The 11,993-nt window shown below is 41.2% G+C and overlaps 1 protein-coding gene across 1 annotated transcript; it reads right to left on the bottom strand.

Moving 5' to 3' along the window:
* Window positions 1-4,062: 4,062 nt before the first annotated feature.
* Window positions 4,063-11,546, bottom strand: CLEC3A (C-type lectin domain family 3 member A). The gene is made up of 3 exons (XM_059999947.1): window positions 11,432-11,546; window positions 6,293-6,376; window positions 4,063-4,532 (listed from the first exon to the last, which is right to left on the bottom strand). Exons 1-3 carry the CDS (start codon window positions 11,544-11,546, stop codon window positions 4,141-4,143), a joined length of 591 nt encoding a protein of 196 aa, XP_059855930.1. The 3' UTR covers window positions 4,063-4,140.
* Between the last annotated feature and the right edge of the window lie 447 nt (window positions 11,547-11,993).

Raw genomic sequence — 11,993 nt, 5'->3', positions numbered from 1 at the left:
ACATTTTGTCATATTTTCTGAAATGATTTTGTTTTTTGTTTATTGTATGTTTCCCTATCTAGATATAAGCTCGGTGAGGTCATAACCTGGGCTATCCTGGCTGATACACAAACTCCAACTAGCTCAAATTCTCATAGAATTTACAGAAATAAAAACCAGGGCCTTAAGAATGATAAACTCAGCATTATGTGAAAACACACACACACACACACACACACACACACATATTTCCTCCCTTTCTCTCTCTTTTTCTCTCTCTCCCTCTCCCCCTTTTCCCTTCCTGCCCTATCATTGCTCATCACTGCTTATATTTGTTATAATTATTCTGCACATTGCATCCAACTGGAAGGGAAGTATTCTATCAGAGCCCTAAATTCACTTTGTCCCAATTTAGTGTCTCCAACAACAACAAAAAAAAAGTTTCATTACTCCCAGTGTCCATTGGCAACCACTGGAAAAAATTCTCATTGGGTTTGCCTGGGCTCTGTATGTCTCCCTGAACCAGTAGAAGTGTCAGCTGTGCTTGTTTGAGTGTGTGCACAATTTTTTTTATTAGTGTATATTCAATTTGGTGTTTATTTCCAGGAATTTATTTAAATCCGTGCCCATTTTGTGGGTTTCAGTTTAGGTTAAACTAGATAGTAATAATCTGTAAATTCACAACTTTCATATGTAATTAGAGCTACTAGTATTTTCTTCTCAGACTCCAGTGGAGAGTCTTGCTCTCCTCCTGTGGACTAGGTTGTAATATCCTGGAGTGCAGATACCATAACTTACTTCCTTTGTGTCCTTCCATGTTGCCTAGCATGATGCTTTGTAGTTAGTAGGCGCCCTTTGAATCTCTTACAACAGATTGGTTACTTAAGTAGCTAAAATTGGTGGGCTTCTTCATTCGTTAGATGTGCTTTATTTGGTGACGATTATGGAAGTTCTCACTAATGTAAGAACAGGAAAAAGTTTCTATCTTAATTTTAATTTCAGAAGTGTTATTCAGCATTGTTAGAGAAGAGAAAGGACCCATTGAACCTTGAGATATGTTCTCCTTTGAATCCCTAATTTGAATCTCAACTATTATTTCCTTTAACTAATTGATTTTTACTTTGTACCTCATTTAACAATATGGATGGAAGCATCTGTGATGGGTAGAGAAATTGCTCTTAGTATTGTTCTTCACACAGATGAATTGTAGATCCTACCCTTGACTTGAGTTAAAGGGAAACAAAACTGCTGGAATCGGCAGAGACTGTCTCTGGGCAAGTAGCTACAGCTTTAGGTACTTGCTCTCAGACTGTGGCGTGTGGTCCAGCCCCGTTGGCTTGCACCAGATGCTTTTAGAAATGAAGAATCTGGGGGGCTTCCCTGGTGATGAGCCACAGCTACTGAAACCTGTGCGCCACATCTACTGAAGCCCGCACACCGCAACAAAGAGTAGCCCCGCTCGCTGCAACTAGAGAAAGCCCGCGCACAGCAACGAAGACCCAACGCAGCCATAAATAAATAAATAATATATATTAAAACAAACAAAGAAAAGGAAATGAAGAATCTGGGGCCTCAGTCCCGATCTATCGGGTCTGCAAGTTGATAAGGTTCCGATGTGATTTTTAAGCACAAGAATGCTTGAGAAACACTTTTTTAGAGATTAGAATCAGCTTTCTGGTAAATCTTGTAGGGACTTGACTACTTTAAATATAACTGCAGGAAGCCAAGGGTTTATACTAGGGATGACAATTATGTAGTATAAATGTTGGTGTCCTCCTATCATGAACTTGTGAGACATTGCTAATTGCACATGGCACTCTTTCTACCAAGTTTCAGAATTCGTTATGTTATAGTCCAGGCAGCTTCCAAGGAGTGGGTGTGACTTCTGGTCGATATGTTGGCTGAGTAATAAAGTCAAGGTCATGAGTCTGACCCTGGGCAAACCAGATAATCTCTTAATCTACTCCTTCCAGTCTTGCTCTGTCTCCCATCCATCTGCCCCTTGTCTTGGTAACTTATCTTGATTTGCCCTCACTAACTAACCTTCCTCTGTTCCTTTGAATTAAGCTTCTCTTGAGCTTTCTGGTTGGGGCATTTGGGGGAACATGACCCTATCTATCACCATCTCCTAGGTACCCAAACTCTGACACTGACTTGTGTGAACCGGAGTTGTCTTTATTTAACCCTTTTGAAGCAGATTCAGACTGAATGCCCCATCAAGGTCAGGTGTTGGCCCAAACTGTTACCCCACATGAGGGAACAGGGAGATGGATTAGAGTCCACTTCCATTGCCTGTTTGAACAGACTTGACCTTGTCACAGCTCCTTCTGAGTTGCTAAGGATGTAGAATCTGAGTCAACTTGTTGGCTTCTGGTCACAACTTCACTAATCCTGGGGCTGATTTAGGGCAAATTACCACACCTCTCTTCTTCAGTTTGTTCTTTTGTGAAGTGAAATAATTCTAGAGCCTAAATCCCTAGATTGTTCCAAAGATAAATGAGAATTATGTAAAATTGAGCACAGTGTCTAGAATATGCTACTCATACTATCTATGAATCTCATTATTGTCATTATCTTTAAGGAGACTGTGGTTCTGTTGGCATAGGAAGTTGGCCAGCGTCAATCAAAAATAATTGCAGATACAAATTTTGTTTTTAAGTCTCCTCCTCTCCCTGGACTTTTTTTTTTGACTGCGCTGTGCCGCTTCTGGGGTCTTAGTTCCCTGACCAGGGATGGAACCCAGGCTCCAGCAGTGAAGGCGCTGAATCCTAACCACTGGACCACCAGGGAATTTCATGGACTTTACTTCTTCATTGTCAAGTAAAACTATCCTTGTAGTACATCTAAATCACCGGTTTGATTAAATCCAGGGTATTTCCCCCTGAATTTTGCCAAGTCTGATATAAACCAACATAGTTTAAATAACTGTAATCAATACCCACATACATCCACATTGATCAGAATTCAGGCTTTATTATTGTGCAATGTAAAGAACTAAAACTTAATTCCAAGCATACATAATTGAAGTTTGTAGAGAAGGATTTTGCTCCCAAAACACAATCAGCATTTAAAGAAAAAAAAAAAGACATTTATTTGAAAAACAGAATATACTTAGGATTGTTTGCTCCTAAGAAGCCCATTTCCCCCAAGTCTTAACTTCGTAATTTCATATTAAGCAATGACGTTACTTTACACAATCTAGTGAAACAATTTAGTGGGAATAGCAGAATAATAAAAAATAACATAGACATGTGACTCCAAAATAATATTATTTAAATCCAGCTTTCAACCTCCAAATATAGATTGCTCATAATAGACTTAAATATATGATTGTTAAATATATATAAGTATGTAAAATATGTTAAAAAAGGAAACTAACATGTCATATCCACCCTTGATTTCATAAAGTCAGGTAAACATGTTAATGCAGGGAAAAAGTAGACTTTTTAAAATTTTCTTTTTCTATACAATCTGCTACTCTGTTCTGTCTTAGGGTTACCAATACTGCCTTAATATTTCCTTCCAGATCTTTACTTGGAACTTCCAAAAAAAAAAAAAAAAAAAGATGTGTATATGGCTGGAGGGCTGGGGGGAGTAGGATGGGTTTGAAGAAAATGGAATTAAATCAGAACCTCTCTGAGACGTTCATGTTTTGATGTGACAGAGAAGATACTAGTCCCACCAGGGGATGCTGCAACTCAAAGAAAGGGTGATGGACTAATAAGATACTATCATTAGGATGGAACAGATTGAACATCAGACTGAAAAGTTTTTGGATTATGTAGCACCTCATCAATCAAATATATCCTAAACTTTTAAGAGAAAATCTTCCAGGTCGTCTAAGCTTGCTTTTCTGGCTGTTGTATTTTTAACACTAACCTGGTCGATACAAGTAGGAGGGACCAGGAGTGAGAAAGGTCTGAGAGCCCATTTTGCAGAAGCCCCTTTAACAGTGTGTACATGGCTAGATCATTATTTCTGCTCCCCCATACCCCAGGGAGGGCAAAATCACAATGCAATGTGGTAGCCAAACTGGCTGACTCTTGTATTCCTGTGAACACAGAGTCCCGTGAGGGAGGACAATTTTGACTTATTCCTGGGATCCATCAGCCTATAAATCATGACCGATCTTGCTTGGAAGACACATTCAAGAAGGGTCTATTAGGGGATGGTGAACTCACATATGTACCTCTTGCTGCTACGACAGACCTCGTCACTCCATTTGCCCTGAGCTGACTGTGAGAAGAGGACGCAGTTTTCCCGCTTGCCACCGTTAGGCTGTGCATGGTCCCAGTTGAGGAAGGAGATGGCGACTCCATTGATATCGACAAACTTGCCTTCTGTGACCATGTCGTTGATGCCCAGCCAAAACTCATTGACCCCTGGCAGGCTCCTTTTACCATAGTCTCGGACGGCATTGATTTCATCGGAGCTTCTGGGGACAACCAGCGTCCCTCCCCTGGAAATGCAGTCTTCGTTGGCTTCGTGGAAGTGCTTCAAGCCTTCCAAAGCAAGGTAGCACTTCTTGTGAAATTTTGTGCCTCGGAGACAGACTGTAAAGATGTGAAATTTGACATATTAAGATGCTTTTGTAGTATAATAATCCAGGACTGGATCTGGCCAATAGCAGTAAATAGTTGTGGAATGAATGATGTGCAGTGACAATGGTGAGTTAGCATGTACTGAAGACTTTGTATGAGTCAGACACTGTGCCAAGTACTTTACATAAATGAACTCATGTCATAATCACAACCATCCCATGAAGTGAGTTTTTATTATGCCCATCTTTACATAGCAGGATAGTGAAGCTTAAAGAAGTTGTTACTTGTTAACAACTTAGCCTATACAAAGGTGACTTACCCGTCACATAAGATAACAACTACGGAAACCCAGGTCTGGCTCACCCTTAAACCCTGGCCTTTAGCCTCCTGCTGCTTGGATATATATACATGTTCACTAGTTTGTGTAGCTCCATTATGTGCTGAATTTCCTTGGAACTTTTGGAACTGGTTGGTGTGCCACAATTATTAAAAAACAAACAAAAACAGAAGTCTGAGTTTGCGTGTGGAGCGATAGGGCTTTTCTTATGCAGATAACTGAGCCCTGGTAATATTGTTTGTCTTACCCAGGATAAAACAAATAGAAAGATAGTTTCAAGGCATAACGTTGGAGACTCAGGCTCCAGGGCTGTAGTGCCTGGACTTAGGTGTCAGTTCTGACATTTACTAGCTGTGTAAGCTTTGGAAAAATTATTTAATTTCTCTGTGCCTCAGTTTCCTCATCTGTAAAATGAGGATAATCATAGCAGCATCATCTCATAAATTGTTGGAGGATTAATGTGTTAATGTTTATAAAGTATTATTATAGTCCCCAACTGTGGTTAGAGGGTTAACAAAACTCTCCCCTTCTGCAGACGCATTTGGCCCTCCTTTAACTTTCTAATTCTGTTCCCCTGGGAACCTGATAAAGGGCCCTGTCACCAGTGTTACTAGGCAACGTTGCTTATGGTAAAAATGACTCAGGATCAGTAACATACAGCTGGCCTGGGAGTTATAAATACTTGATGGAAAACTGTAACTTCAGTCCTCCTTGAAGGTAGTAAGTCTTATAATTGGGCAGTTGTCTTGTGAGACCCTCAAAGCTCTGCTTTTGGAGTTGCCATGAGAGTATTCATTCCTGAGGATGTGAACCTTACAAGCCAGGGATGTTCCTGAACTTACCTAGTGTGGCTCTCATTTCCTTGCCCTGGGAGCCAGCAGAGTAGCTCCTGGACAGCAGTGGGTCAAGCTGCATAGGCTGCCAGGAGCGCTACTCCATGAAAAAGGAACACCGCATGCTGCCCTCTGCTGGCAAGCTGTGGCTCTAACCACTGGTCTTCTCTGCATGTGTTGCCCTACTTGTCGGGAGTGAGTCCTCTGATCCTGTGTTTAGTTCAACCTCGGCGATCTCCCAATGGACACTTAGTAAACATCTAAATAATGCTGATTATTTTAGCTAGTTAATACTTCTTCAGTTTTCTTTCATTGCCCATTAAAGAAGAATTATGGACGGACTTTTAAAATGTATTATTGAAATGCCTGGTTTTATTTCTATACCACCCATTTACAGGAGTAGGGAGTGGAAAATCAAGCTAATTTCCCCAAACAGTCATCTCCCCAGCTTTTAGATCCTTTCTCCTGGACACGTCTCTGGCTTGTCAATGTCTCTTTTAAAAAAATGTCGCTTACAACTCAGCACGTACTCTCTATATGGTTTGAATTGCTGACAAATCAGGTTCTTTTCCCATCTCATTTGAGATGAGATGGGATCTCACCTGTCTGCAGGGCTTGCATTTCCTTCAGGGCATTGACTTCTCTCCAGAGCTTTTCCACTTGAGTCTTCAGGTCTCCATCCTTTTCTGAGGATATTTTAGGGTAGGGCGGGATAGGAGGAATGAAAAGCATATGATTAAAATAAGATACAAATAAAACAAAATAAAATAAAGCTTTGGAATCCAGAATTTAAGGCGAGGGTGATTTTGATGAAACTGAGCCCAGTGTACGTGGAAAATAATGCATGAAAATAAGTTATCCAGGAAGATGTATAAGGGCTTGGTGGGAGTAATAATGTTAGAAGGTCCTTCTGGGGGATGGGGCTCCTGTCTGTTGCTCCAGCCCCACCCTGTGGGACTCGCCCTCCATCACCAGACTTCAGACTTGTTGATTTCAGATGCATCCTAGAGCAATCTGTCTCATCTCAGGATGCTTCTTTCGTATTCCTTCTGCCTGGAACACTCTTGCCCAGCTCTTGTCCATCTCCTTATCAAGCTTAAAGTTCTCCTCTTCTTCTTCTTTTTTTTTTTTAACATGTTTTTTGGAGTGTAATTGCTTTACAGTGGTGTGTTAGTTTCTGCTCTATAACGAAGTGAATCAGCTATACATATACATATATCCCCATATCCCCTCCCTCTTGAGCCTCCCTCCCACCCTCCCTATCCCACCCCTCTAGGTGGTCACGAAGCACTGAGCTGATCTCCCTGTGCTATGCGGCTGCTTCCCACTAGCTGTCTGTTTTACATTTGGTAGTGTATATATGTCCATGCCACTCTCTCACTTCGTCCCATCTCACCGTTCCCCCTCCCTTTGTCCTCAAGTCCATTCTCTACGTCTGCATCTTTATTCCTGTCCTGCCTCTTCCTCTTCTGAGAAGACTTTCTGATCATTCTCTTTACATTGGCATCCCTCTGGCTGATCTCTTTCCTTGAACCTTTATTTTTCTTCCGCACAATTTCTGCAATCTATAATCGTCTTCCTTTACTTACTTAATATCATCTCTCTGGTTGTCCATGGTATTCCCGATGTTTAACGTGATGCTTGGCACATAATCAGTCTCATAATGTTTGCTGAGTGAACGGACACTTTATGGCATACAAAGTACTTCTGTGTTTTCATTTACTCTTCAAAAATAGTTATGAATGGAGGAAGATGAGATTCTCATTGAAGGATGAGAATGAACTCAACGAGCTAAATTGGCAGATAAGTGGTAGAACTCACACTCAGACTTAATTGGGTCCCCAAGTCCCCTGTCCCCAGTATCCATACTCAGCTGATGTTCCAGGTATAGTGGCTCCTAGCAGGGTTCAGTGATTTTCACGGAGAAGCAGGGAAAGGCAGTGATAAAAAGCCCTCTAAAAATGCTTCTGCATTAGGGATTAGCAATTTACTTAGTCTTGAATGTCCCTGGATGAGGTTAGTCTTCGTGGCTGTCCTTTACCAACCTTGGGTATAAGTAAGTAGTAGAAAATGAGCAGCCTTAACTAAATAAAAAATCCAGACCTGATGGGGACTGTCTTAGAAACTGACAGCTTGTGAGCTCTTCAAAGGCAGGAATTATAATAAATCTTAATAAATATTAAAAGCCACCATATACTGTGCACCGGGAGGTTAATTCTTTCAGTATTACTATGAGACGGACGCTATCATTTCACAAAAGGAGAAAGAGAGGCACAGAAACCTGAATTAACCTGTCAAAGGTCACCCAGCTAGTAAGGTGCAGAGCTGGGATTTGAATCTCTCTGACTTCAAGTCTGTTCTCTTCCCACCCCTCCCGTCTGCTTCTGCACAGTGACCACCTTTACCTGGTTGGTCCCTAGTACATGGTCTCAAATAGCTAAGATGCTTGGCATGGCTGTTCCTAGCTGCCTTTTCGTGGGGATACCACATGGGGAGTTTCAGGACAGGACCAAAGCCAAATGTGCTGATTCACTTTACCCTCCCACCCCTTTTCTTTTTTTGGCCACACCGCACCGCAAGCAGGATCTTAGTTCCGTGACCAGGGATCGAACCTGTGCCCCCCGCAGTGGAAGTGGGGAGTCTTAACCACTAGACCGCCAGGAAAGTCCCTCATTTTCCCCTTAAACGTATGCTTTACAAGCCAGGTGTTTCCACATTTGGGTTAGGAAATGCCTCTGGGGTATCCAGGGATGGACATCAATTCTCAAAGTGTCCAGTAGCTCAGGGTTTCCTCAACAGGACCATAGAATCCAGCATAAATATAAGGGTACCTTCAGGATGCAAAGCCATCGCCTGTTGGAGGCCAGACTTGCAAAGACTGCTGAAGTTTCCTCCCAAGTTACAAGTTGTAAACCATACAAATGTCACCCCCAGTCCCTCTTGGCTTCCTGCTCCATGCTATTTAAATAAAGGGCCTCCATAGGGAAGCTGTAAACATTGTAATTAACACGAAGACACATGAATTATTATTAGGCTCTTGGGAGATCACTATGGAAGTCGTTATCCAGGTGGCTTGGCTTCTGCTTCTGTCCTTTGTGAGAAATGTGGATGTGTTTTGTTGACAATGAATACAGGGAACAACTATTTCACAATCAAAAAATTTATTTTTGATTCATGACTACAACATAATTTGCATTGCTCCACCTGATTTGTTGAGACCTATGAAGCAAATAGCAGGGAGAACTTGGTTTTGGAGCTAAATCACTCAGCTGCCATTTCAAGTTTTTAAAAAAGGCTCCCTTTCATTTTATTATTGTTGTTCTCCAAAAGCAGACACAGGGTAGGAATGCAAAAATAATTCCTGGAATAAATGACCAGTAAACGTATGAAAAATACCTCAACTTTGTTAACCATCAAAGAGATGCAAATTAAAAGGTTTTTGGGTTTCGTTAGGCTGGCACAGCTTAACCTGATGATAGGATGTCAGGTTGTCAAGGTGTGAATGGGTGCTCTTGTACGCTGAAGATGAGAGCATGGGTTCATGCTACCATTTTGAGAGACAGTGTAATTAACCTACAATTTTACTTCTAGAAGTGTATCATCACAATATTCTAGCATGGGGATCAATATCTGTTTACAAAGTAGTTCACTGAGGCATTGGATCATAACGGGATGGATTTGATGAACACAAAAGTTCACCAAGAGGGAACAGATTAAATAAGTCATGACCCATCCATAAGGGAATATTATGCAGCTGTTAACAGGGCTGAGGTATGCCTTATATTTAAGGTTATCCAAGATTTAATAGATAAAATCAATTAATTTGTCTGCCAAGTACTTTGGATAGCCAACTCTTATTTTGTTAAAAGTATCAATTTTTAATCGGACATTAAAGAAAACTCTGGGGATACTATCTCCTAACAGTTAATAGGGGGTAATTCTGTGGAAAGAATCGCGAGAGAAAAAATGGCTTTCGCTTTTGATTTCATAAACTTTGGTATTCTTTCCAGGTACTTAAAATATTTTAAAAATGTATGGGGGAAAGAAATGTTTAGCAAGTTTAGGCTAATGGTTTCACTTACTGTAGAATCTACTTTCTCGGATCTCAAGGCAAAAATGAGCAAAACTGCTTTGGGAGGATGATATTTAAAATGTGGACCCAGTCTGTTAAAAAACAAACAAAAGCATGCTTGTGTGTGTGTCTTGGAGGGTAGGGCATAATAACCTGAACTACAACTGAGAAACACCCACACAGCACACACACACACACTCACATATTCAAACACCTCCCTGCATCCTTACTGGGTGGTCACCACTTTGCTAAGTCCTTCTTTATGGTAAACAAATGCTGGCAACAAAAGTATTCCACATCTTCTCTCCCTCCTTTTCCTGTCTTTATCACTCATGAGAAATATTTTAATCTATCATTAAAAGGAATAACAGAGGAGTGTAATATTTTATAAGGAAAAAAGATTCCACTTAAGAAACTTTGCATCAGGGCTTCCCTGGTGGCGCAGTGGTTGAGAGTCTGCCTGCTGATGCAGGGGACGCGGGTTCGTGCCCCGGTCCGGGAGGATCCCACATGCCGCAGAGCGGCTGGACCCGTGAGCCATGGCCGCTGAGCCTGAGCGTCCGGAGCCTGTGCCCCGCAACAGGAGAGGCCACAACAGTGAGAGGCCCGCGTACCGCAAAAAAAAAAAAAAAAAAAAAAGAAACTTTGCATCAGACCTAAAGTGTATAAATAAATATTCCTGGAAAAGGGCACTGTGTAATCTTAAAAACACGGTGCAAGATAAGCTGCCTTTTACCCACCAGCCATTCGTGTTGTGTTAAATCAAGACTTTAATGTTATTTGTATCTTTGGTGTGTTTTGTTACTAGTGAAGTGAAATTGATAAGGAAATAGTGTCCTAATATTTACCTTGAAATATCCTGATATGAAAATGACTCAGGATGAGATAAAACATCACCCCACACTTTTCTTGATGCTTTTCCTTTTGATTTGGTTTTAGCATATTGCAAATACATTGCCATCATCATTGTTCCTTGCAGGATTTTTTTTTAATCTCTTAACCTAATTCAAGCCACCCCAAATTTGGGTTTGCTTGGAGATTGTTTTGCATTAAAATGTCTTCAAATGCTACATGACGTTGTTTGTTGAAATATTTTTAAGTGAAAGAGTTTCAACTTCTCTATGACATTAAAATCTTAAAAATATAGTGTAGACTGTCCTTATATTGCCAGGGATACGAAAATATACCTACATGATAACTAATGATGAAACGGAAGTCACATTACCAATAGCTTTATCCTCTAGTGCACATTTAGTAAGATTATAGTTATCTTGCAGGTATATGTGAACATCATACAATATCTACGAGTGAAATGGTATACCCTGTTAATCAGTCTCTTCTACTTGATCCCTCATTCCAAATACCTGATGTTGTATCCAGGTTATCACCCTCCAAAGAACATTCTCATGCCTAAGCTCACCTGACAAAGGATATACAGTACAGAATACAATACAGATATACAATACAGCCTACCACTTGATTCCTTTAAATATCAAACTGTCCCAGAAAATTAAGAGGTCACTCAGTCCCCTGAAAACGCCATATGCACCTGAAGCCACGGTACGGTCACCAGAGCTGGTGTCCTTGAAGAATCTGGAAATGAGCATTGTCCAGCTCCTCCCCGCCCTGAGCTAACCTAGAGTTTTGTGGGACGGAGAAACCCCGTTACCTTTCACTCGGCGTTTGCTGTGCTTCCTGGCTTTGAACTTGGACGTGTGGCTGGTGGTCTGGTCCAGGAGTAAGGTGATAAGGAGGATGTAAATTACAAGTCCATTCTTTGCCATGGCTCTCAGGCAAGTCTGACAGCCACTGTGCCAGCTCCTCTGAAGTACGAGGGGGCAGGTAGACTTCCCAGCCACATCTTGCCCTGAAGTGCCTGGGGCCACCTTTATAAAAGCACACTGTGCAGGTTGGCTGGAATCCTGCTGAGGGAATGTTGGAATGCCTCTGCTGGCTGCAGCATAAGGTGGCCCCTGTTCTCGTGTCTTCTTTAGGCTTTAAAAAAAATTTTCCTCCTAGGAAAATTTTTCCTACTTGACTTGCCTTTTCAGAGCATATCAGAGTTTATTAAGGGACTAAGGGTTTCGTTTTTGTCTTTTTTTCTTTTCTTTCTTTCTTTTTTTTAAATTTAAAGTCCAGGAAGCATGGGGTCTGTCTGTGAAGACCCCAATATTTAAGTCTTTGGTTTGGCAGTCTGAAGTTCACTTAATGTTCTGGGAAATGTATTCAAT

Source organism: Delphinus delphis, chromosome 20 (assembly GCF_949987515.2).
Source record: "Delphinus delphis chromosome 20, mDelDel1.2, whole genome shotgun sequence".
NCBI classification, from domain to species: Eukaryota; Metazoa; Chordata; class Mammalia; order Artiodactyla; family Delphinidae; genus Delphinus; species Delphinus delphis.
The sequence above is the reverse complement of the archived record's forward strand: the minus strand, read 5'-3'. Positions and strand labels throughout refer to the sequence as shown.

What these genes read in the sequence shown, in the direction of transcription:
- CLEC3A (XM_059999947.1), bottom strand. Translation starts at nt 11,546, where the DNA reads ATGGCAAAGAATGGACTTGTAATTTACATCCTCCTTATCACCTTACTC. An exon ending in CAGCAAACGCCGAGTGAAAG is followed by an intron (nt 6,377 to 11,431) that starts GTAACGGGGTTT and finishes AAATATCCTCAG; the next exon opens with AAAAGGATGGAGACCTGAAG. An exon ending in AATGCAAGCCCTGCAGACAG is followed by an intron (nt 4,533 to 6,292) that starts GTGAGATCCCAT and finishes ACATCTTTACAG; the next exon opens with TCTGTCTCCGAGGCACAAAA.